Consider the following 24,799-nt stretch of genomic DNA (forward strand, 5'->3'; position numbering starts at 1 on the left):
TGAAAGTCTGGACTCTGAACTCAAATATGAATATTGAATTTTTAATTTCAACTCCAATTATGAAAATTTGAGAAATTTATAAAATTTCTATTCTTTTAATTTTATCAGTTATTTTTTTTTCCAGTTTAAAGCGGTTGTGTTTAACGCCGGTGATCTAGATGTAATTAAAAAACATGTTTTGTTACCTTTCACACCCACATGTGCGAATGGCGAATGTAAAAAAAAAAAGTAATAATAAATAAAAATAATTTAAAAAAAAAATACAGAATCCCATTTATGTGCCATCTAGTGGCTAAAATGGTTCATTGCAATACACTTGCACTTGGATTTACACCTCATCAGATTTAGCAGGCACTCAGTAGAGAGTTATTCAGAGTGATATAATTGATACCAGTTGCAGGCCAAGAAAGGAAACTGACTTGCCATACATACAATGAATGCTGTATGATGTATAAAATCTTGTATATGTATAAAAAATGTCTATGCAGCAGCAGGGTGAAGACAATATGACACATTACCCATGTTCTAAATGTGCTTTAATATTAATAGACATTTAGGCTTCTTGAAGTTTCAGTAGAAATAAAGTGCTGCAGGATGTACAAGATTTACACTGCACAATGCTGGTGTTGTGTAGTTTTTCTGTATTTAAACACATTGGAATTGGAATTAAAGAGTGATCATGGGAGTACAGTCAGAATACCAGCTGCAAGTTCATTGAGAGTGAAAGTAAAAAGTATTGTTTCTTACTGGACTGCATCCAGTGATTTGCCAAAAAAACTGCAGATGTATGAAGAAGCCATTTTCATTCATTTAAAATCTAATGCACAGTATTTACAGTTGTATGCAAAAGTTTGGGCACCCCAGCCGAATGACATATTCCGTTGATTTTTGAAGTGAAAAGAAGTAAAGACAAACTATTAAAAAAGCCTAAACATTTTTCTCTGAGAGCGTATTGCGCATACTGGCTGTCTCTTCTCTCAGTTGAAGTTGCGGTGAATGTATTGTATTCCTCTTTTTGTCGTAGACGTATGTAGCCAACATTCTGATAGCGGTGAATCCCTACTATGACATCCCGAAGCTCTATTCGCCCGACACCATCCAGCAGTACCGGGGCCGATCTCTGGGGACGCTCCCACCGCACGTGTACGCCATCGGTGAGTGCAGGTGAAAGCACCAAACCCAGGCAGTATGGACTTTCCAGGATGATTGCATGTAGTAAGAAAATTCTGGTGTAGAAGAGGGTGTTGCAGAAAAGCATCTGAAATAAACAGAATTCTTTAAAGAACTACGAGGGGAGAATCAGAGGAATAGTATAATTAGATTTATTATGTAGTACTTTCACAGTACTTACTACATAGTATTATAGTATTTAGGGAAAAACAATGATTATAATATACTGTGTATCATCAAGATTCAAGATTTTCCAAAGGAGACATTTTAGATATGAATTTTATTCTATCATCATTCTTAATCCTATACATTTTTCTCTGTAATGTGAGGACTAAAACATGACTGGGGATGCTCTTTTAGGAAAACAATCAACGAAAAGACCGTATGATGTACGCTGACATGACGTGACACCCCAAAGTTAATTATTTTCCTATAACAGCATTTCCTGTAGTGTTTTTTTCCTCTGATACCACACCAATTTGATATAAATTGCAGTTTTTTGGTTATTAAAGAATGACACGTGGTACATTTTATCCATTTATACTTCAATCCAATGTTGGAAAACATCTGCAAAGTAAGCTAGTTCCTGTTACTTACCTTATAGCAGCTATAAAACATCACAGACTTTCCTTTTTTTTTCCTTTTTCTTTTTTAGCTATAAACAGTTGTTCCCTCACGAGCCTCTTGTAATAATCTAATAAGACAAAACAATGATATATTTTAATTTTTTAACTCCTTTGTCCTGAGGACTTTCCCATGTCTGAAAACTTACTGACTGTCTTGCTGACACTGGAGACTCCTTCCAAAAGTGTTCAATAAACGTCCTCTTACAGAAAGTGTCACCACATCAATGGTTATATGTTAGTCTTTGTTAAATATTCATTTTAAATCTATTTATTATTAGATTTCTAATATTAGCCAGAACTATTGTCCGAGCTGCTGTTATAGAAAATTAATCAACAACTTCTGACCAATCAGAGTGGAGAATTGTTGTAAAACATGATCTGTGTTATATAGAAAGTCGCAGTGGACATGAGGTGTAATAAATGTTGTTAGAATTGGGAATATTACCTCCATTTGTAGTTGTTGTGATGATTTGTCATTAGTAAATAACCGTAGAGACTGTGTGTATTTTGGAAGAACTGAAACTCTGTGTGTCTCTGCCAGCTGATAAAGCCTACCGTGACATGAAGGTGCTGAAGATGAGTCAGTCGATCATTGTCTCTGGCGAATCAGGTGCTGGAAAGACCGAAAACACAAAGTTTATACTTCGGTAAGGAGATAATAACACTTCTATCATCATCCCTAACTGATAAATCCCAAACTCGCTGTCATTCCTCCTGTTTTTTTATTCAGACAGCGAGGAGACAGGATGACACATTTTCATTATGTTTTTTTTTTCCGCTTTGTTGAGAACAGTTGGCTAAGTTACACTACAGTAACAAATCTGATGCTCATTATTCCTTTTCCTTTATGTCATTTTTGGCCTTTTTCAGGTATTTAACAATGTCATATGGGACGGGCCAAGACATCGATGAGAGGATAGTTGAAGGTAGGGGTTCGACAGTATATCGACATGTATTGTTTATCATAATAAGAAAACGGGTGTAACGATCAGATAATTTGGATCTATGTATCGATTTAAAAGGCAGTGATTGAAAGGAATTGATCAGTTAATTATTATCTATTATAACTGATCATAAATCGATTATTATTGAAATAGGACAGACACCTGGTGTGTAAAAAATCAATCATATTTTTACACTGATGTCTAAATAGACTAGCAAAGTGGTTTGCCCTTAACTCTGATACTTAAATGTCCTTCTCTACGTCATCATCAGTATCGACTAAAGGTTACTAAATCCAGTTGTATCGTATCGTAGCAGATTCAGAGGTATCGTTAAATATGGCTTACTTACCTGATTCGAAATCGTATTGTGTCATGTGGAAGCCCGTGGTTTACACTTGCATAAGAAAATCTGGAATAGTTATATCATTATTACAGTGGCAGGTTACTATATCACAAAAATATTATTTTCAGGTGAAATATGCTACAGTATTTTTAAAACAGGATTACCTAATGTATTTTATCACTGTAGGTCTCTATGTTGTAAAGAGTAAACATACTAGAAGTTTCCCTATCCAGATTGTTTTATTGCACAGCCTCACTTAATGGGAAGTTGTAAATTGATTATACTGTGAAATCGTGTGTGTGTGTGTGTGTGTGTGGGTGGACTGTTGTATCTGTTCCTGGTTGAATATATGTGTGTGTGATTTATATGCTACTGATTTATCACACTGAATGGTGACGTTTCCTTCAAACTTTGCAGCAAATCCTCTGTTGGAGGCGTTCGGGAACGCTAAAACAGTCCGCAACAACAACAGCAGCCGCTTTGGCAAGTTTGTGGAGATTCATTTTAACGGAAAGGTCAGTATGTGTGCTCTTTACTGTTCTCTCTCTCGCTCTCTGAAGCAGTTATTTGTTGCGTTCTTTTTGTTTTGTGTGTACACTAACATATGAAGACTTCTCCAAATAAGTTGGTTCTTATTCAGGAGATAAAGTTCCTCACTTGATATCGACAAATGTCTTTGCAGATCAGTCAAACTGTTTGGCTGTGTACTCACTTGTTCATTCATTCATTCATCCATTCATTCATTCACTGGTATATCGTGGTCAGGATCTATGTGTGTGTGTGCATGTATGTATAAATGTGTGTGTGTAACAGTCTGGGACAACACATTGGATGTTGCCAACACATTTTCAAAGAGCCAAAAAAGAACATTTTTGGTTTTACCGACTTTAAGCTATATTTCCCTTATATGATCTTTGGTGAATTTCCTCATTGTACTTGTTTAACACTTTGCTCAAAAATGTTCTAATTTAATTTAAACCACCACACAAGCAACACGATACAGTCAGAAGAATGTTGCGCAATGTCCTGCCTCATCGATTAGCTAACTGTGAGACACATGTACATTATTCTTATTATTCCAAACTACAATTAGGATACGTTACTTGTACAATCAATGCCTAATAACGTTATCACATCGCATATAATAAGAGAATTATGGGGAAATGTCAGATAATACAAGAATCAATATTGAATGCAATATATCTCTTTCACTTTATCTTGAAGTATCGTCTGATACAGGTAGGTGATTATGAGGGGAAAATGTAATATTAGTGCGTTGTTACCGGATACAGTTTGTGTATTGTAATGTGTGTTTACCCTGAAACAGTGTGTGCTCTGTGGTTAGGAGCGTATACTCACTGGCCTCCTTTATGGGAACACTACAGATGTTCCTATTAAAGTGGCTGGTAAGTGTATGTTTATATTGCTGTATGTCTGTGATATGAGTATGTGTGTTTGGGTTGTAGATTGTATATTGTATATTGTACTAACCTTCCAGTACGTCAATACATTTGGGTGAATAAAATGTTCTGATTCTGTTATGTGGCGTGCAGAACGCGGTGGTCGGAGGTTTCGTGTCTCACTACCTTCTGGAGAAATCACGTATCTGCACACAGGGTCAGGACGAGAGGAACTACCACGTCTTCTACAGGCTATGTGCCGGAGCACCAGAGGACATCCGCGAGAAATTCCACCTGTCCTCTCCAAACTCCTTTAGGGTGAGTACGGTGTAAAGGACAAACATGAGTGTGTACTACTCCTACTACTACTACTGCTACTACTACTACTGCTACTTTTACTACTCTTAATACTACACTGACTACTCTTACTACTCATACTACTACTACTACTACTGCTGCTACTACTACTGCTACTCTTACTACTCTTAATACTACACTGACTACTCTTACTACTCATACTACTACTACTACTACTCTTTCTAGTACTGCTACTACTACTACTGCTACTCTTACTACTCTTAATACTACACTGACTACTCTTACTACTCATACTACTACTACTACTACTACTCTTTCTAGTACTGCTACTGCTACTACTACTACTGTTACTACTACTACTACTACTCTTACTAGTACTGCTAATGCTACTACTACTACTACTGTTACTACTACTACTACTACTCTTTCTAGTACTGCTACTGCTACTACTACTACTGTTACTACTACTACTACTACTACTACTCTTACTAGTACTGCTACTGCTACTACTACTACTACTACTCTTACTACTCTGCTACTACTTCTCCTCCTCCTCCTCCTCCTACAATTACTACTACTACTGCTACTACTACTATTGCTTCTGCTCATATTACTATTAATATTAATACTAAAACTACTAGCAACAATACTACTAATAATGCAATTACTCATACTAATGCTATTACTACTAATATTAAAACTTCTGCTACTGATATGAAATACGAATGCATGTGATATTCATACTAGTACTTTCATACTATTAATATTGAAATTACTACTACTTCTAATAGTAATACTAAAGCTACTACTAATAATACAAATACTTCTAATATTATTATTATTATTAAAACTCCTGGTACTGATATGAAATACTAATAGAAGTAATATTTACTACTACTACTACTACTACTACTAGTAATAATAATAATAATAATAATAATAATAATAATAATAATAATAATTCTGCTGTCGCTAATGTGAAGTACTAATATTGTTCTTTAATATTAATACCACCAATACTATTAACACTAATACTAATACTATTAATTTTGATACCAAGGCTATTAATACTCTAATACTAATAAAGCTGGTGATTGTAGTAAAAACTTTCTTTATATAGCTCCTTAATACATTTTAGATGCAGGTTCTTTGCATAATATTTGCAAAAATCAAAACAATACATAACAACAAACCCTTAAAAAAGAGAAAATGAAATACACTCAAATGATCTAATTGTATAATGTCATACTCCAAAAGTTTAAATATTTACAGTAAATAGGAAAAAGCAAAAGGTAAGTAAAAAGACAGTCAGATTTAAAAAAAAAATAAAAAGAGTAAAAAAGAGAAACAGTGTTATAATAACGATGAAATATGGCAAGTAATTTAATACTAAATTAACAGCTAGATCTCAAGCAGTTGTTTAAAACTGGTAATAAGTGACACCTTTATTAATTAATCAATATTAAAGAGTAGCGACTCGAGGTCCAGATCTTTGGTTCAGTGAGCCAGTGAATTTGATTTGGAGCACAATGTGTATGCCAATAATTCAAGTCAAACACATTCAGAGTAATGACTTAACATCTCTTGGTGCCTAATCAGAGATTTCAAGCAGTATCTCTCCACTTCCTGTTCAGAAGAGCTCCAGGATGAGTTGGGTCAGAGGAAGAACAGTGTGCAGTCCTGTGCTCCTGGAGAGACTTATTTTGGAGTAACCATTAGATGGCAGAGTTGTCCATGACTAGAAATTTCAGCCGTTCTCTATCTAAAGACGAACAAATCAAACGAACAAGTATTATTAGGAAGCCGTTCTAATAAGAGCTTAATAAATAAACCGATGTGTACATTTCCCATCTCTCATCTCTTTTAATTTCAGGATCTGTTAGTTCAAACCTAACCTGACTTAGCTCCTTTCCAATGCCGTGAAAGACTTCATTTCGTTTTGCAATTTTAGAATTTTGGGACTCATTTTGGGTTCATGTGAAATTTGGTGTTTGCTTTTAGCATGGGTGCTGAAAAATTGGAAGAGCACAGGATCTCCTGATAATCCGTGTACCTAAGAGTGCCTTATACGGAGATAAGTCTCTTTGAAATGAGAAGAGTGCCACTTGACTCAAAAGAAATGAAGGATTAGCCTAGTGTGTGAATCTGTCGCTTAGACAGCACTTAAGCCCCACTCACTTATTCATGAGAGCGTACACATGCATGCGTATGAGAAACTGGTGTGCATAATTGTGTAGCTTGGAAATCTCAGGAGAAACTCAGGGCCCTTTAACTCCTCCTTGATACCCCTTTATATGTTGCAGGCCTGTAAAAACTCATATGTGGCCAAATTGCCGGTAATTACAATATTTTTGTTCCCTTACATGTTAATGTTGCTTACAGAATATTTTTCCCAGTGGTCAAAGCATGTGTATTGTACACAATGTATAATTCAGGAACAAATGCACAGGAAATGTCATACAGCAGGGTAGCACTACAAAACACTTGTTCTTTTTTCCCATTCTTTCTTATACAACACTGTGATATGTGATATGCCTGGCAATATATTAACACACAGTTGGACCCTTGATGTTACTTGGTTTTCTAGTTGGGTTTCGTTATTTTGGCCAGAATGTTGGATTTTTGGGTAGTTGTGGGTAGATTTTACCCAGAAAGATTACATATCATCGGCCAATGGAAATTTGTTTAGAAGAATGTTTGACGGCTTTTGAATTTTTCTCAGCGCCCGATTGAAGAACGCTTATATGTATGACTCTTTTGCCATATTAAACTTGAATGGCTAACCAAATTTACTTGAGATGAGGTTGATTTATCTGCTAAATTACAAGTTAGTCACAAGTCCCTCTCCAACTGACTGACTTTTTAATGTATAACTAACGAAGGTAAACTCTACAGCCTTTCATGTTCTATGTTCATCCATCAGTTTAAAATGTTAAGAAAATTAAATGATGTAGTGTTGGTTTTTGCTACTATTTCAATAAATAGTTTTGAAATTTAGAAGCTGCTTGAATTTAAAGGAATGATGTTTCCACCTCTCTATGGGAAATGCAGTTACGTAAACAAACAGGTTTGCTATGAGGATGGGTGACATTGCCACCTCACAGCTCTAGGGTCCTAGGTTCGATTCTGACCACGGGTTACTGCCTGTGCCGAGTTTCGCATGTTCTTCCCATGTTCATGGGGGTTTCCTTTGGGTTCTTCTGTTTCCTCCTGGTAGGAGCATTGGCTAAGAGGTGTGAATGAGCGTGTGAATGTATGGTGCCCCATCCATGGTGTATTCCCACCTGACACCCGGTGTTCTCAGGATAGGCTTCGGAACCACCATGACCCTGACCAAGATAAAGCAGTTATTGAAAAGTGAGTGAGAGAGTGAGATTTGCTACAGCTGAGGAGACAACTCTGTCACACAGATAATGGGTGTGTTTGGAGAGTGGTTCCATAGTGCCACAGACAGGCCTTTATGATGGTCCGAAGTCTTAGCTGCCTGTTCAGATGGAAGTCTAAATCAGTCTTTAGAGATTGATTATAGGATTTAATTCCATTTTGCATTCTTCTAAAGTACTGTAGGCCAAAGTTGTGCTTTTTTTTACTTACAATGTGATGTTCAAGGCCATTGGGATGGTGGTGTCCTTTCTTCATTATATCCTATGCAACTGAATCCAGCAGGAGCTGCAATATCATTTGGATTATGACAGATTGGCTTGAAGCTGTAGACCAACCCTATATAATGATTTCCCCTTCAACCTCTAACTAGCTTTAACAGTGAAGTATACAAGTGTATCATAAGGACAGACCTGGAAAAGCTGCAGTGTGCACTAACTACAAGGAACAACAGGAGCAGCATCAGGATAAACCAGATGGCAAAACTGCGCAAGGCTGAAATTATTGCATGAGACTGACTCACTGCACGATGGTAAACCATCATAAATAGCATATGAGCATTCTGCAGTAGAAGTTTACATAAGTTTATTAATACAGTAAACATAACATCTGTCCCTGAAAATCCTCAGTAGTAAATAAATGCAGTAAATAAAATATTATATAAGGAATCAATCATAATGGGCCATGCTGTTTTAGAAAAATAATCAATGACAGGGTGTTGTGATGTGTTGTGAAGTTGTTTATATTGAAATGGATTATTTTGCTATAAAGGCACGTCCTGAAGTGTTTTATTCCTTTTATTATAGTATTAATACCATAGACATAACAATTAATATATATATTTTAATTAAAAAAATGACTGTATATTTTTCCTCATTTATTTAATATTGAAGAATGTCTGCAAAACAAGTTCCTTTAATTACTTACGTTATATAACGGCTATAAATATTCTCTCACCAGCCTCACTCTTTTCTATCTCTAGAAACTAAAAAGACAAAACAATTTCAATTCAAAATTTTCAGTTCAGAATTTTTTAAAAATTTCACTTAAAATATTCTGCATTTATCTTGACAAAATGTCAGTACATAGCATCAGTGTTTCAAAAATTGAGTCAAGAAGAGGACAACGGTCAAAACATTACAAACATTACTAACGTGAGATGGGGGGGGAAGGGGGCGGGGCTTCCTGGCAATGCCAATTAACATCCGAAAGTTCAAACATCAACTGTCAATCATTCCAGATTCATACATCGATTGGCTTACCTGCCTCACATTTTTGTTAGCGTTCTTTTTGCATATTTATAAATAAATGTCAATTTATTCCTTAATGCTAATAGGCTATAATCTTAAAACTAAATTCCAGGCCAGGAGTATCTTTTTCTTTTTTCTTTTCTTTTTTTTTTTTTTTTTTTTTTTTAAACCTTTCTGCTTTCCTTACTCATAAAGAAGTTCAAATAACAAGACTAAAAGTTGCCTTAATTTGTACAGGTGAGGCTTTTGGACCGTCAGCATGTTTCCCCAATAAACCTGTCCATCTTACAGTGCAGGTAGACATATCTATCTGTCCATCAAGTCCTCCTCTTTCTTCTTTCTCGTACTCTTTCTGAAGGCCTGTCAGGCTTCCCTCTCTTTACACACCCTCTCTGTCACATTGGACCTTCTAACCACACTCATCATTTATCCGGTGACAGCGTCTGCACAGCCATTCATGTTTCTCTGTTATTAAATGGATAGAATAAAGGGATTTTGTGTTCAGGCTGTGTGTTTGCTGAGCAGTGACATTGGTTTAAACAGATTACAGAGCAATGAGACATCTGATGTGGACAGCAGGAATTTTTATATTGAGCAAGCTGGGGTCATCTGAAACATGATACCCTACCACATTCATCATTTCTTTTGAGTTTCACCTGACAGCTATATCTACTTTTTCCTTGTATTGTCCTTGCAGTGTTTTTAAGGATTTTTTTTTTTTTTTTTTTTTAAATATGTGACTATTCTGGATGTGATGCAGCTGCCTGAGCCGTGATATTTCAATATCGGAAAGTCTAGTGGTCAAGAAATTAAATTTGCATATAGCAGTGTTACTCTGATAAGCACAGCATTTGTGAGGATGCAGTTAAGTGTATAGGGAAAAAATGCACTTAACTGAATTTGAAATAAAATGAAATACTAAGTATGTAAATATACTTGCAAATTTGCATGTTTAAAATATGTGAAAATGTATATTAATCTGATGCTTTTTTCAAAGTAAACTTTGATAGTATACCAAATCTGCATGTACTATAGATTACTGTGACATTAGTCTAGCATGTCTGGAGACGCTCGTGACGAAGTTTGGTTTAAATGTGGGTAGGTTGCAATGCTTCAGGACGTTCACAGTATGGGTGGTGATTGATGGAAGTGCGCTTCATAACATGGTTCAACAATTGGACAGTGCTACGGATGTAAGCCAAAATGGTGGAAAAGTCTCCTCCGGGTCAAGAATGTACCTGTGTGTTGGATGTGTATTAAAAACTCGAGACATTGCTACTCCTCCGAATGTTAAACATGCAGGAACTACAGGAAATTGGGATGGGATTTGAAGGGAAAGTTTGTGTTTGTTCTCAAAAAAATACCCTACTACCAAATTTTTGAAGGACTGTCCCCAGAGATATTGTCTGGCCCTGTGAGACTGTCGTGAAATATACTTCATACATATACATATATAATACATGTAAGGAATAAATCACAATGGGATGTCCTGTTATTGGAAAATAATCAATGACGCGTTGATGTAGCGCCAATGTGAAATGGAGTTACTGTTATTACCCCGAAGCTGCTTATTTTCACACCTTGGAGTGTTTTATTCCTCTTATACCACAGCATTACGCCAACAATTTTTTTTTATTAATTGATAAGTGATGTCATAGTTTTTTTTTTTTTTTTTTATCAGTTTTATATTTACATTTACACTGGTCTCCTTTTTTTCCTCTATGTTGAATTTAATAGTTTTAGTTAATGTAACAAAATTAGACAGAAAAAAACCCCACAAAGCCCTCCATCCCAAAAACTTTCTGTGTTAAAAAGTTTAGAGAAAACCTTTAAGCTGACACTGGAGACTCCTTCCATAAAATAATGCAAAATAATCTTCTCCTTCTTAAAGACACTGATTAAATAACAGTACATTTTCTAAAAATCCGTTTATTATTATCTTTATATTACGTGGCGTGTCCTCCATACACCTCCATTTGAATGAGGTGATTATGTAATGTTGAATGGTAAGTAGGACTATAATGTTGGAAAAACCTTTAAAGAATAACTTGCAAACATGTGTATAGCTTTATGATTAAATGAAGAATGCAAAGAAATTGAATCTATACCAACAAGACACTTAATGTGCTAGGTTTCACAAATGTTGTCTGATAAACACGATTAACAAACATAGTCAAATGCTGTATGTAATAGACTCCAATTTCTGCAATATAGAGACAAAAAGCTTTGCAGCAGCAGTATGTCAAAATTTTGATTTATTATCTCAAAATTTCAGTTTGAAATCTTCATTTATTATCTCAAAATTTCAACATTATCTCAAAATTTTGACTCAAGATCTTCATTTATTATCTCAAAACTTTAACTTATTACCTCAAATTTCTCACTTACTATCTAAATTAAACATAATAAATCATTATTTTGGTATACTGAGTCAGAAATTCAACATAATTCAACATAATCTTGCAGTAATAACTGCAAGATAATAAGTAAAAGTTTTGGGATATTAAGTAAAAATCTTAAGTCAAAGTTTTGAGATAATAAGTTCAAAATTTGAGATAATAAGTGAAGATCTTTAACTCTTGTTAACTTCAACAAAATTTGACTAATTATCTCAATTTCAACTTATTATCTCAAAATTTCGACTTAAGGTCTTTTCTTATTATCTCAGAAATTTTCTTTATTATCTTGCAATTATTACTGCAAGATTATGTTGAATTATTTTTGGACTTGGTATACCAAAATACTGATAATTTACTGTTTAATTTAGGTAATAAGGGAGAAATTTGAGGTAATATGTCAACATTTTAACATAGTACTACAGCCATAAATAAAAAAATAATGTTTTATGCAATTTTTTTCTTTTCTACGTGGCGGAAATGGGCTTCTATAGGTTTCAGGAATTCATTTTGAGGTTCTCTGTGTTCTTTATATTAAATTGTAAAACATGTTTATTTAGTGTTCATGTTTATTTTCTCTATCATTTTTAATGTATTGTGTATTTTTATTACGTATGTTTTTTTATGCAGTACCTAAACCGAGGATGTACACGCTACTTCGCTACGAAGGACACGGACCAGAAGATCTTACAGAACCGCAAGAGCCCAGAGGTAAAGCAGTTATGTGCCTGTCTCATTACAGAGGTGTTGCCCGTATACTTGTTAGGATGTCGTGAAAAAGACAAGTTTCCTAGCCTTAGACTGGATCTCTGAGCTGCCTCAAGCTAATTGAGTGGGATGCTTGCCAAGAACCCCAGTGAGGTATTGAGGAACAGACAGAACTGATTTAATGCTCTTGGCAGTGAGCACAGTTAATGCTTATAGCAATTAATTCAGAATAAATCTGCAGTAACCGCCCCACTCCGCAGCAGCCAGAAAGCCAAATTAATTATTATTGTTTACAGGAGAGGTTTTTACAAGGCGCTGCTTGTGTTCTTAGCCTCCAGAAATAGAAATGATTAATTCATTCCGAGTCCATGAAGGCAGCACTGTCCGAGAAATAGTGTTTGAGTAAATAGTTTTTTTAATTTAATTATACACTGTATATGCATCAGAAGATTCATTCCGGTTATGAACTAGGTCATCCAAAGGACTATGTTAATTTTCTTACTCCATATTCTCAAAGGAGAATATAATATTCTTCATATTCTCAAGGGAGCTCTTGTGTCTCTTAGGAATATTGTTTGTTTTAATGAAAACTCCACACCAGAAACACATTAATTGTGTTTATATTAAAATATCCGTGGTGCGCTTAGCGATTCTGGTGGTAATTTAGCGGTTGTGTGCTGCACTGCCATCATATTACTAGTGCATTTACAATGTAGTTTAATAAGAGAAATAAGACATCTCAATAATCTTAAATATAAGGGAAGACAGTCAGGTTTTGTTGTTAGCTCTTAAAAACAAACGTGCAAAGGCGTCTTTTATCACTCCCCATTTTCCAGAGATGTTGAACTGATAGTATGTAGTACACTATATGGCCAAAAGTTTATGGAGACCTGACCATCTCACCCCATGTGTCGTTCTTCTCCAAAATCTTGGCACAAAGTTGGAAGCACACAATTATATAGAATGTCTTTGTATGCTGTAGTGTTACAGTTTCCCTTCATGGCCCAATCCTGTCCCAGCATGACAATGCCCCTGTAGTCCATGAAGACATGGTTTGTCAACGCTAGCATGGAAGAACTCGAGTGAAAACCTGATCCCTTCTCTGTATTTTAAATTAGTTTACAGCAAGCTTTAGATCAGTTAATGTTGAACATACTAATCGCTGTTGTTAGGAAGAAGGTAATCATCAGTGTTAGAGTTATCACTCGTATCACTAAAATTAGCCGGCTAGCTTGTTTCTAGGCTACTCGCTATTGTCTGCTGTTGTTGCTGTTCTGTTATTTCAGTCCAGAATGTTGCACAGATGTTTGAAGTTCACTATAATAGAACAGTAACAATAGTGTAACTGTAGAAAAGTGTGGTTAACGCAGCTTTATATGAGCTTTATGTGCTCTGAGAGAGCAAACAAAAGACGCACTTTCGTGGAGGAATCCATATTTTTTTCCCCACTTTGCATGTTGAATGTCCCAAGGTGGGAAATGATGTCATTACAACTTGTAAATTACCACTTACATGGCACCATGAATGCAGCATAAATCTGGAATGGTGTTCAAAAGCACACATGGTCATGATGGTCACAAAGTTTTACTCTAATATACCAGACATGATCAAATTCTGTGTGTAATAGTGGGGAAAAAAAGTCTTTTGAATTTTTAAGGGTTGGATCCTTAAAGAAGCGCACAAACCCCTGAATCCTATTCCACATTTGCTCGAACCTCAATAAGAGTTTGAGAGGGTGGGTGCATTGAGCACTCTAAATAGCGCAGGATTGTGCCGGAGCCGTAATGATCCCCTGTAGTGAATTATGTATGATTAGCGCCTTGCTTTGTTTATGCTCATTAACATGGAAGCTGCTTCCTTTGTACCCGCACACTAATCATTTCAAGCCATCTGCTTGTAATGTTAATCTCATTTGAACATGTCTTTGTGCTGCTTTTCTGTACATCGCAGGACAAGAAAGTGATTATGAGTAAGCAATCCTTGCTCCTCGTGACCTGGATCCAGGTGATGGGTCCTGTCTCAATCAGCTTAACAGTCCCTTTGTCCCTTTGCCCTCGTACACGTCAAGACTTAAAGAATGCGCTTGACATTATGATGCGTTCCATTATACAGTACGTCCCATGTTGATAAGTTCACACATAATTGGACATCTTCTTCTGTTGTTCTGTCAGCTAGGAAATGGGAATGCCTGAGTGATTCGGGACGGTGTCAGTCTTTAATCTGTAGCACGTGATATATATTTGGCCCAGCTTGAGTAGAAAAGTGAAAGGCCTTGTGTAAATGAAAGCAGTGGCTTCAGTGCATACTAGTGTGCTGTAACAGCTCAATTTATTTGAGCTGTTTCTCAGTAAATATTCAGGATGATATATTCAATTTCTTCCTTATTTTGTCCAGCTCTTTAAGTCAGAAGTCAGTGCTTCAGGGCAACTCCGTAGAAACAGTGACACAAATCAATTTTAAGTCATTCGTATCCTGTTAACTTCTGATCCTAGTGTGTCTTGGGTTTATTGATTATTAGCGTGAATGCAAAGTACTTCCATTTGTAATGCAGAATGCTCCAGCGGAATCACTTTGAGTTCACTTTACCGCACTGAACATTTTAGCCTTTAGCACCCAAATCCGTTATTATGGAAGTAATTCAGTGTAATGAGTGGAACATGAAGTGCTGCTCATGTCAGAAGCTTCCTGTGTGCCTGCTTTGATGTAATGCTAGAGGATGTCTACATAACATGACCCTCAGGTGCTTTGCATTCCATTAGTAGCCCTATCCTTTAAAGGGAGCTGCCTCACTGAGCAGCATTTTACCAGAAAGTAATCTTGCTGCTGTGTTTGGGACAGCCTTCAAAGTTATCACATCATACGTTGCCAGTTTTAATACATAAAAACACCAGGCTACTGTTTCCTAAATAACAAAGCTCTAGCTTTTCTTTATTCACTGAATAAAGGGTCTTGAAGAGATTCATCAGGGTAGAGTCTGGCTGCTCAACCCCGCTGGCCAATCCCTTCGCCCCTCCCTGCGTCGGATTCTCGTGCACGTGTTTAGGGGTGTGGTTAAGGTATCGGGCTACCGATCGGAAAGTTCTGAGTTCACATGGTGCCACCGTTGGGCGCTTGAGCAAAGCTCTTAATCCCTCAACCTCTCAGTTGTATCCTGTCTCAATTATAAGTCACTTGGGGGGAAAAAAAACGTCAGCCAAATGAACAAATGTTATAATAAACCTAGCTATTCATTAGCCACATAGTAGCTAGCTACAGAAGTTGTTTGGTGGAATTATGTTAGCTAGTAAATTTTAACATTGGAAATTTTATGCATGGACTTCAGACAATTTACAAACACAATTGATTGTTCTATTGAACAAGAAACTCACCTCCAGTCTGGTGAACAGAATTATGGGATAGGCTATACAGAAAACGATGGTAGGAACAGTCTGATTGCCTTCTGATTAGAGCACACTGTATGTCTCCCAATTTAGCATATTGTAACATGATATTGATATACAATTATAGTTATGGTCGGAATAAGTTCACTACTCTTGCGTTTTGTTTGGAAGGTAGCTGCTAATGTAAACTAGTGTTTTTTTGAGGCAAAGAAATGGACTCAGGTCATGTGACTCGTCAGACCCAACTTACAATTTCGATGATTCAGATTCAAACTTAAAAGCAATCACTGCTGGAGGTGTAACAATCTCCAAATTCATTTGACTTCATTGAGGCTACACAATGAACTGTAATTCTACATTTATATTATATGGCTGCTTTGCATTTTACTCCGTTAAAAAAAGATGGGGAATGTTGGAATTCTTTCTCACTGGCATAAACCCCCATGATGCCACAGTCAAAATGGCAGAATGCATGAAATTTGGTGAACGTATTTTGGATTGTCTGTAGCTTGTTACTTGCGAAACAGTGACTTGTTCCAATCTCTACCAAATAGCCTAAGGACAGCTTCATTCTTTTAAGTGAAAGCAATCCTACTAGATTTTCGTGAAAGTTTAAGCAACAAGCCGAACAATATTTTTCTTTCCAACAAGATGCGTATCAGTTTTGATAATACTGTAAATCATGAAAACTTCAGATTCTCTCAAGTCTCTGGTATTGATCTGTTTTGTTGTTGGCATTTTTAAGTTCTCTAGATAAGACCTCCTCTAGAAAAACTCTATCTTGACCTTTGACTTCTGCGGCTCCTTAGCACCTGAAGGCAGGCCCTCTGAAGGACCCACTGCTGGATGACAATGGCGATTTTAACCGCATGGTGGTGGCCATGAAGAAGATTGGCCTAGACGACGCTGAGAAGCTGGATCTGTTCAGGGTGGTGGCTGGAGTCCTCCACCTCGGCAACATTGACTTTGAGGAAGCGGGCAGCACTTCAGGTAAGAAATGGAGACGAGATAAATGACCTCACCCTCTGGAGTTTTGCAACATTCTGCAACACACTTTTGCACACTGTTCTCATCTTAAACTTGTTGTACAGGACCACTGTATTGTCTAGTATGTTGTCCGGGAAGTAGGGGTGAGAGATGTGACAAAAATATCATATCACAATCAATATTTTATCATCATATTGCTCAGTCCTATATGGAATCCCAGTATTTCATCCTACGTCTATACATAATATATGCATAGAAAAGAGAAAAAAAAAAAACAGAAATACCTTGAGTTAGTCAAATGGCCAGTGTAGGTTCTCTTGCCTTTATAATGAATCCGGTTATTTTGACTTTTGCGCATGCTCTCAACTCTGTTAAACTCGTTTCCTTTAGACCAGCTTGGCATTTTTCTTTTATCCCCATGACATTTTGTGTCCTCATAAACATCCCATAGTAAATATTAGAAACATTTGGAAATAAATACAGCAATAATGTGGTGAACCTCAGAGTGGTTTATTGTTTCCCAGGTGAAATATTACTGTCTGGTAGTTAAATATAAAATATATAAATTCAGTCTGAAATTACTTTTTGGATGTGCAGAGTTTTTGATGAGCAGGATAGTACAACCCTGAGTGATAATATGGATGGTTTATTCTGCTCCACTGGCAGTTTAAGTGTCTGAGTCTTTCTGATAAAAGGTCTTTTAACTTCCCAAATGGAGCTTTGCGACAGAATTTATATTTACTTACGTGACGTGAACAGAGACTATCTGCACTCATTTTAATGATGTAGACTATACACAGCATTTCTGCTAATTTACCACTAAACTAAATGCACATTACATTTATGTTCAGTCACAGTTACTTAGTCTTACCCTGTTTCACACTTTAAATCAACAAAGCCATATGCTTTGTATGTATGTTCACAGCATAAAGTTGCGATTCCGGAGGTAAAGCTAAAAACTTGACATTGGAATGGATATTTTCTTACTTTGGTGCGAATTAGTTATAACATGATAAAGCGACAAATCCAAAAGGTGGCCTCTTTTTTGATTTTTGTTCCGAACTTTAGTTGATCCCCCTGTTTTGTTCTGATTTGACAGTGTTTGATATTCAAAAATAGAAGAAAATTTTTTAACTCAGGTCTAGTACACACTTTTACACCAGCACTGTTGAATTCTCGATTCTGATTGGTCAGAAGGTGTTGATTGATCTTCTATAACAGTAGTTCTGTAGGTCGTTCCCGCGCAAGACAAATCACAGGTTTATATTAATGCTCTTGTTTTTAGAGTTTTTAACTAGTAACATCTTGTCTCTGTAACATGGCAAGCTGGGGATTTTTTTTATCTTACGTATTAACAAACAGCTGCTAAGACGTAAGTGAATACAGGAACTAACTGGAAGTAATCCAGGAATTAACTTTTTCATAAGCGTTCCACAATATTAAATGTAGCCATAAATGGATAAAACATATGTGTCAGTCTTTAAGAAATGAAAAAATAATCTTTGGCAAATTGCTGTGGTATAAGAGGAATAAAACACTTCAGGATGTGCTGTTATAAGAAATTAAACAACAACTGGCTTTGCAGTGTGCCACATCACTCCAGACTGACTCTTTTACTAAATAAACCAGACTATATTGGTGTGCAAAGCTGTAATATAAGAATATATAAGAATATTGGATTGGATTCCGGGATAAACCCACAAATACACGTTTTCTATCATGTTTTTCTTTTTTTTCGCCCAAGCGGTGTGCGAGATTGGATACATTTTCCTGCTGTGTTTGCGAGAGGGATAATAAGGAACTTTAAGAGCTACTGATATACGCGCTTGTGGTGCTGGAACAGAGGAAGCTGCTTCTCTGTCGGACTTTGCTACAGACTAACTTCTTCTCAGCTTGTGTGTGCGATTCTGTTTCCCACACCTCACTGTGATCGATTACTTTAATAACTTGCGCAACTCCGAGCTCATCCAGCTGAGTCACGAAGAAATGAAATCTGTCATCGCTCTCTGCCTCTTCATAGCGTAGACAGCAGTCTTGCTAACTCTAATGCTGATGTAGCAGCTAACTTTCATTTTGAAACCTCATTCATTTGCATCACGGCCCTATTTAAGGTTGTTCATTTGTATAACTTTAGTGTGCTTTAGTGCGAGTTGGGAAAACGCTCAGAATCTCACATATGACTTGAAGTCTATAACATCACATTATGAAAGATATAAAAACATCAAATAATAGATTGTAAAATAACATTGTAAATGATAGTCAACTTCATTTATTTTTATTTAAATAATATAATCATATTAATGGTGTGCGACCATTTGTTATAACAGTAAAACCTAAAAACTGGGGGAAAAAATAACTCCGAAGTTGTAGGAGATGGGAATGTAATAGTATAATGTCCTTGGAGAGGAGATAGGTGGGATGTCCTTGACTTTCCAGCTCTGGTGAGAAAAGTGATGGGAAGTCTGCTGCTGTTCATCCTGGATAGGCTCTTCCCCTTTCTGCTTATGATACCCTGGGGAAACACCTCGCACTTCATTGCCATATATTAACATTGATCTTGGTCACTGGTTCAGAGGGCTTAGTAATTTTTTTTTCAGTGACTCACATTTAATAGCCAGTGATTGGTCATTTGAGGGCAAGATGAGGCATCCTGAAGTGTAACGTAACCATTTACCTTTGACATTACATCTTTTCAGAGGGAAGTGTAATCTAATCTAATCAGAGCGCTATCTGCCCTCTTCCACATACATTTCCACGATTATCTAGTGTCACCTTGATTGTCAGATGAGACAGAGAATGCCATCCCTTCCACCAAAATTTTACTTCCTTGGAATCTGGTCATGGACGGATGTGGCATTGTTGGTATTCGAAGTTGTGATCTCCTGACAAAAGGGCACGCACTAAAACTACTATCAAATGTGTAAAGTACAAGACTATAGAGTTTGTACAGAGTTGACAAGAGAGGGATCTAATGTAGAGGTTTCTTGTGTATTGTTAAAATTTGACTTAAATTTAGAATTTGATTTAAAATTTGAAGTTAGTTCTCTTATCAGTCAGTAATGAAACACCAAGCAGTGATTTTTAACTTCTTATATGTTCCAGCAATGGAATCATACATTATAATGGGCAGTCAAATTGAACGCAAATACAAATTTGCCTGACAATTAAGTCAGTTTAATTTATTAGAAAGATTTTGCTAAACATTTTACTTTCCTTTTGTGCTTAATTCTTTTGTGTAACCCTGTAAATATGCAATCCTTGGTAACACCTTGGTAAGTCTATAGAAAGCTGAGGACATTGAAAGCTATGATTATTTCTTTCTGAATAAAAAATGAGGAACTTCTCACTTAGCATTCTCATGGTGGACCATTCATAAATTCATTAGCTATCCCACCAGGCAAGTCAAAACTCCAATGGGTTTGCCCATTCTCATGTTTCTGTAGACCAGAAAAAAAGTAGCTATTGTAATATAATATCATATCACATGGCAAGCTAGTTAGTTCGGTGCATTAATACTGACAAAGGGAAATGAAGGACTGTATGAATTCCCAGGCATGGAATGAAGCTGTGTAGCCAGGCATTATACTCTTAAAAGTGTGAGTGCCCTCAGCAACATACCAAATGAAAACGTTTGTTTTGTGATAGTCAATAGGGAGCAAGGTGTTTCTTCCCCTGGATGTTGCACGAGAGAAGAAAAAGCACTGATAGCCACTACATCAGCAGTATTCTTGTTTTACCCTTCAATAAAAACGGCTACTGAGCCAATCGACATGTCAATCTAGAATGACTGACAGTTGCACAGTTGCCAAACTGTTGCCCTGCCCCATTCCCCTCCAACTCTCATCTCTTGATTTTCTTGCTTGAAAGGTGTGACCTCGCTTTCAGTCAAAGCTAGTGGAGAATATAAAATTTGTGAAATAAAATCAGTGTATGTTTGACTAGTTAACATTGGTCACCTCTATTTATTTAGGATGCTCCCAAAAATTTTTGTCTGGAAAAAAAGAAAAAAAAATCACTTTTTAAGTGGAGAGAGGTACTTTCTCAGCTGATAAAAAGCTTAACTAAGCCAACAACGAAGTGTCAAATCTACCACTGTACAAATACCAAAATTTTAATGGTAATGATGATTAGAAAATGATTAAACAATGCAGTTTATGTTCCTGCACTAATTAACACAGAGTCGTTCAAACAGCACGGTCACGTTTATCGTGAAACTGAGACTGAAGAAACCATAGTGCACATATGGTTAGCCATATATATATATATATATATACATATAATGTGTGTGTGTGTGTGTGTGGTGTATGAGGTTTTACGGTAACTACCAGGGGCTTGGGATAAATCTGCTACTCATCTGTTTTAGTCAAAATGTAGACATTAGAAATATTAACATGCATACTTTTTTATTTATTGCTATCCATAACATCTTTTTCCTAGAATAGGAAGAGAGAAAGTAAACTAGTGTAAGCATTTTTACTTTCCTGCATGTAAACTTTTCTTGTGTCTACAGCTTATCTAAAACTTCAGAACTTCAAACCTCGGAAGTTGGAAGTCGTGCATTCAAACTTCAAAGTAGGGGGGAAAAATATGGACACCTCCATGTTTGTTTTTTTGGTCGCAACAAGCTAGCCAGCTAACTGTGAAGAGCGATGTATATTTTCCTCTTCAAAACAGTGAAGGGTATAGTCAGTGTTATAGATTTAACAAGTGATTATGCCTGTATGTTGATTGATCTAAAGCAAATACTTGTATATACAGTATAACTCATTTAAAGGTAAAAAGTGCTACTTTGTTTACTGATGATGCTATGAGCGGCCATTTTGATTGAACGGCACTTGCACGATGAATTGATGAGACAATCACAAATTCCCAGGTAGGAATTCCGAGTTGAGGCAAGTGACAAGACGCAGCATCCCCCCTGACCTGCACCTCAGGAAAGGCTACTAATTAGCTGATTATCTTGTGTTGGAAGACTCCAAAAGGTCCCTGCAGGACAGGGAGTATTCCAGGACCAGGGTTGAGAAGCTGTGCACAGGAGAGAAGGACAGCTAAAGCTAAGAGCAAGGATAAAATAAGTCATGAGAGGTTCCTAAGTAGGAGGTGTACATTAAAAAGAGAGAGGACCTAGCAGAGATCCTTGAGGTACACCATTCATCAGGTGATGTGATATGACTTGTGGGATCACGGCGGTTTTGTGTCCTGCAGCCAGAGATGTCTCTGTAGGAAACATGTGATTTTGGGCTATGTGAGCACCAGAGACACCTGGCAAAATGTTTTGGAGAGGAGGAAGTTCTGCTTTCAGCTTGTTTCATGTGAATTTTTATGCCTGTGTCTAGAGCACACTTATTCACGTCTCTGTATCTCCTTGTTTGTAATAGTCTGTGTTCTCTGTATGTGTATGTGTTTCTAGATGCCATGAAGAACTAATGTCAGTATTGCTCAGCTCTGAGGGTTTTTTTTTTTTTTTTTAAACGTCCTGTATGTGTTTGTTTCCCAGGAGGCTGTAACTTAAAGAGGCAGTCGAGTCAGGCTCTGCAGCACTGTGCCGAGCTCCTGGGGTTGGATGAAGAAGATCTACGAGTCAGTCTCACCACCAGAGTTATGCTCACAACAGCAGGAGGCGCTAAAGACACTTCTATCAAGTGAGACCAAGTCAGATCTCTCTCACTCATTCTCTCTCTCTCTTACACACACACACACAGACACCCAAATGGACACCTCTGTTCTTTCTTTAAGAAGCATTTCTGTGAATTGACTCTTATTCACTGCCATTTATGTTGATGTGGGGAATCTTCCTATTTCTTATTTATGGAAATGCCACGAACAGTATTGCATTATGACCGTATACAGTGGAATAGTTACATATTAATATAATGTTATTCTAGATGGCACTCTCAGTCCCTGACCTAGTGAACTAGCATGAGGATGTGTTTTTGATAGAGACTCCAAAGCACTTCTATAAGTCGCTCTGGATAAGGGCGTCTACTAAATGCTGAAAATGCTGTAATAGAAATGCAGTAATCCATGCAAATGATGATTTGAAGTCGACCAAGTTGAGGTTTACATTAATTAGTCTTCTTATGTTTAAATTTACACACACTCAGGAGCACAAATAGACAAATAGGATACGGACGTTTTTCCCGAATTTGCATGTTTTTAAGGAATACCAGATTTCCTGTGTAAACGCTCAACATCGACGAACGATCTGTGAATTAATCCATTCGTATCCAGCTTTATAAACGAGGCTCGATGTACGCGATGGATGCGCCACGTAAATGGATCAGAAACCGTGTGTAATTGTTGATATGCTGTTTTCTGTGAGGAGTTTATGGAAGGAGTCTCCAGTGTCGGCACTTCAGTACGTTCAGAGGTGAAGCTGTAACTTCAAGTTTTTCTGAAATGGAAAAGTTTTTGAGTTTCTTGGTAACATGACAAGCTGTACTTCAAGAGAGAAAAAGCTGGTGACTGTTTATCACTGCTGTCATGTTAGTGGAAATAACTAGGAAAACTTGGTTGGTCCAGAACATTAAACGTAACAATAAATGGCTAAAAACATTTTTTAAACAAATAAACCAATTCAAATTTTTAAATAATGCTGTGGTGTAAGAGGAATGAAATACTGCAGGATGTCCTGTTATTATAAAATAATCAACTTCAGTGTAGTAACAGTAGCTCTTTGCATCACGCATCATCACACCACCCTGTTGTTGATCCATTTCCAGTTGTGTTCTCTTCCTTCCTTAAAACAAATCAGTTCTGGCAATTTCCTTTACCAACCGCTGCAGTTTTCTGTTATTTAATGTCAGATATACAACGGCAGTTATCATATTGTGGGTTTTTTCACACCGTTCCACTTCTAAGTCATCTCAAACCTTCTGTGAACATCCAAGAATCACTGAATGGCATTTGTCAATGCAGCTGCTGTTACAGATGTCTGGATCATAAAACTCATACCCGCGTGCTCGTTGACCTTTTTGCGAATTCTGCACTGGGTGATAAGACAGGAAAGGATGACAGAGCTAGCAGAAAGCTTCACACACACACACACACACACAGTTATTGGTCTGTTTTAGTGAGTGGATATTTCTGTAATGGTCAGATGGCTTCACTTGGATAGATTTTGGTTTTGGTGGCTGCAGAGAGCTTGTACAGATCTGTGCTAATGAGTGGAGAGGGATTAAACACAAAATCATGACTTTCTCTCTCTCTCTCTCTCTCTCTCTCTCTCGCTTTCTCTCTGGGCTACATGATTTGTAAACGCTAAAACAAAATGGTGGATGCTGTTATAGGAAAAAAAATCAGTGACCATTATTTTGCATTATTTAGCATCACATTCCCAAAGTGTTTTATATCTCCAGCACGAACGATTTTTTTTTATTTTATTTTTTAAAGAACGTCATGCTTTTTATCCATTTGTAGTGCATATTTAATGTTGTAGAACATCAATTCATTATCACGTACACCGATCAGCCATAACATTAAAACTACTGACAGGTCAATGTTAAAACAATGAATCATGTTTTCTTTTTCATCATGTGGACGGCCTGGTGCGTGTGCATCACTTACCTGGGGAAGAGATGGCACCAGGATGCACTATGGGAATAAGTCAAGCTGGCGGAGGCAGTGTGATGCTCTGGGCAATGTTCTGCTGGGAAACCTTGGGTCCTGGCGTTCATGTGGATGTTACTTTGACACGTACCACCTACCTAAACATTGTTGCAAACCAAGTACACCTCTTCATGGCAACTGTATTCCCTAATGGCAGTGGCCTCTTTCAGCAGGATAATGTTCCCTGCCACACTGCAAAAATAGTTTTTTGTGATTGTGCTGGACAAACAAGTCTGATCCATGGAGGCCCCACCTCACAACTTACAGGACTTGAAGGATCTGCTGCTA

General features: G+C 36.9%; 1 protein-coding gene across 6 annotated transcripts in view; it reads left to right on the forward strand.

Moving 5' to 3' along the window:
• The window catches only part of myo6a (myosin VIa), a 116,641-nt gene that overhangs the window by 30,650 nt on the left and 61,192 nt on the right, over positions 1-24,799 (forward strand). For all 6 annotated transcript variants that reach the window (XM_026918190.3, XM_053231693.1, XM_053231695.1 and 3 more), the window contains exons 5-12: positions 1,025-1,154; positions 2,338-2,443; positions 2,667-2,722; positions 3,501-3,598; positions 4,637-4,801; positions 12,459-12,539; positions 16,726-16,906; positions 22,401-22,545. In XM_026918190.3, coding sequence (XP_026773991.1) covers positions 1,025-1,154; positions 2,338-2,443; positions 2,667-2,722; positions 3,501-3,598; positions 4,637-4,801; positions 12,459-12,539; positions 16,726-16,906; positions 22,401-22,545 — 962 coding nt within the window. The remainder of the gene's footprint in view (positions 1-1,024; positions 1,155-2,337; positions 2,444-2,666; positions 2,723-3,500; positions 3,599-4,636; positions 4,802-12,458; positions 12,540-16,725; positions 16,907-22,400; positions 22,546-24,799) is intronic.

The sequence above is a fragment of the Pangasianodon hypophthalmus genome, chromosome 30 (genome assembly GCF_027358585.1).
Source record: "Pangasianodon hypophthalmus isolate fPanHyp1 chromosome 30, fPanHyp1.pri, whole genome shotgun sequence".
Classification (NCBI taxonomy): domain Eukaryota; kingdom Metazoa; phylum Chordata; class Actinopteri; order Siluriformes; family Pangasiidae; genus Pangasianodon; species Pangasianodon hypophthalmus.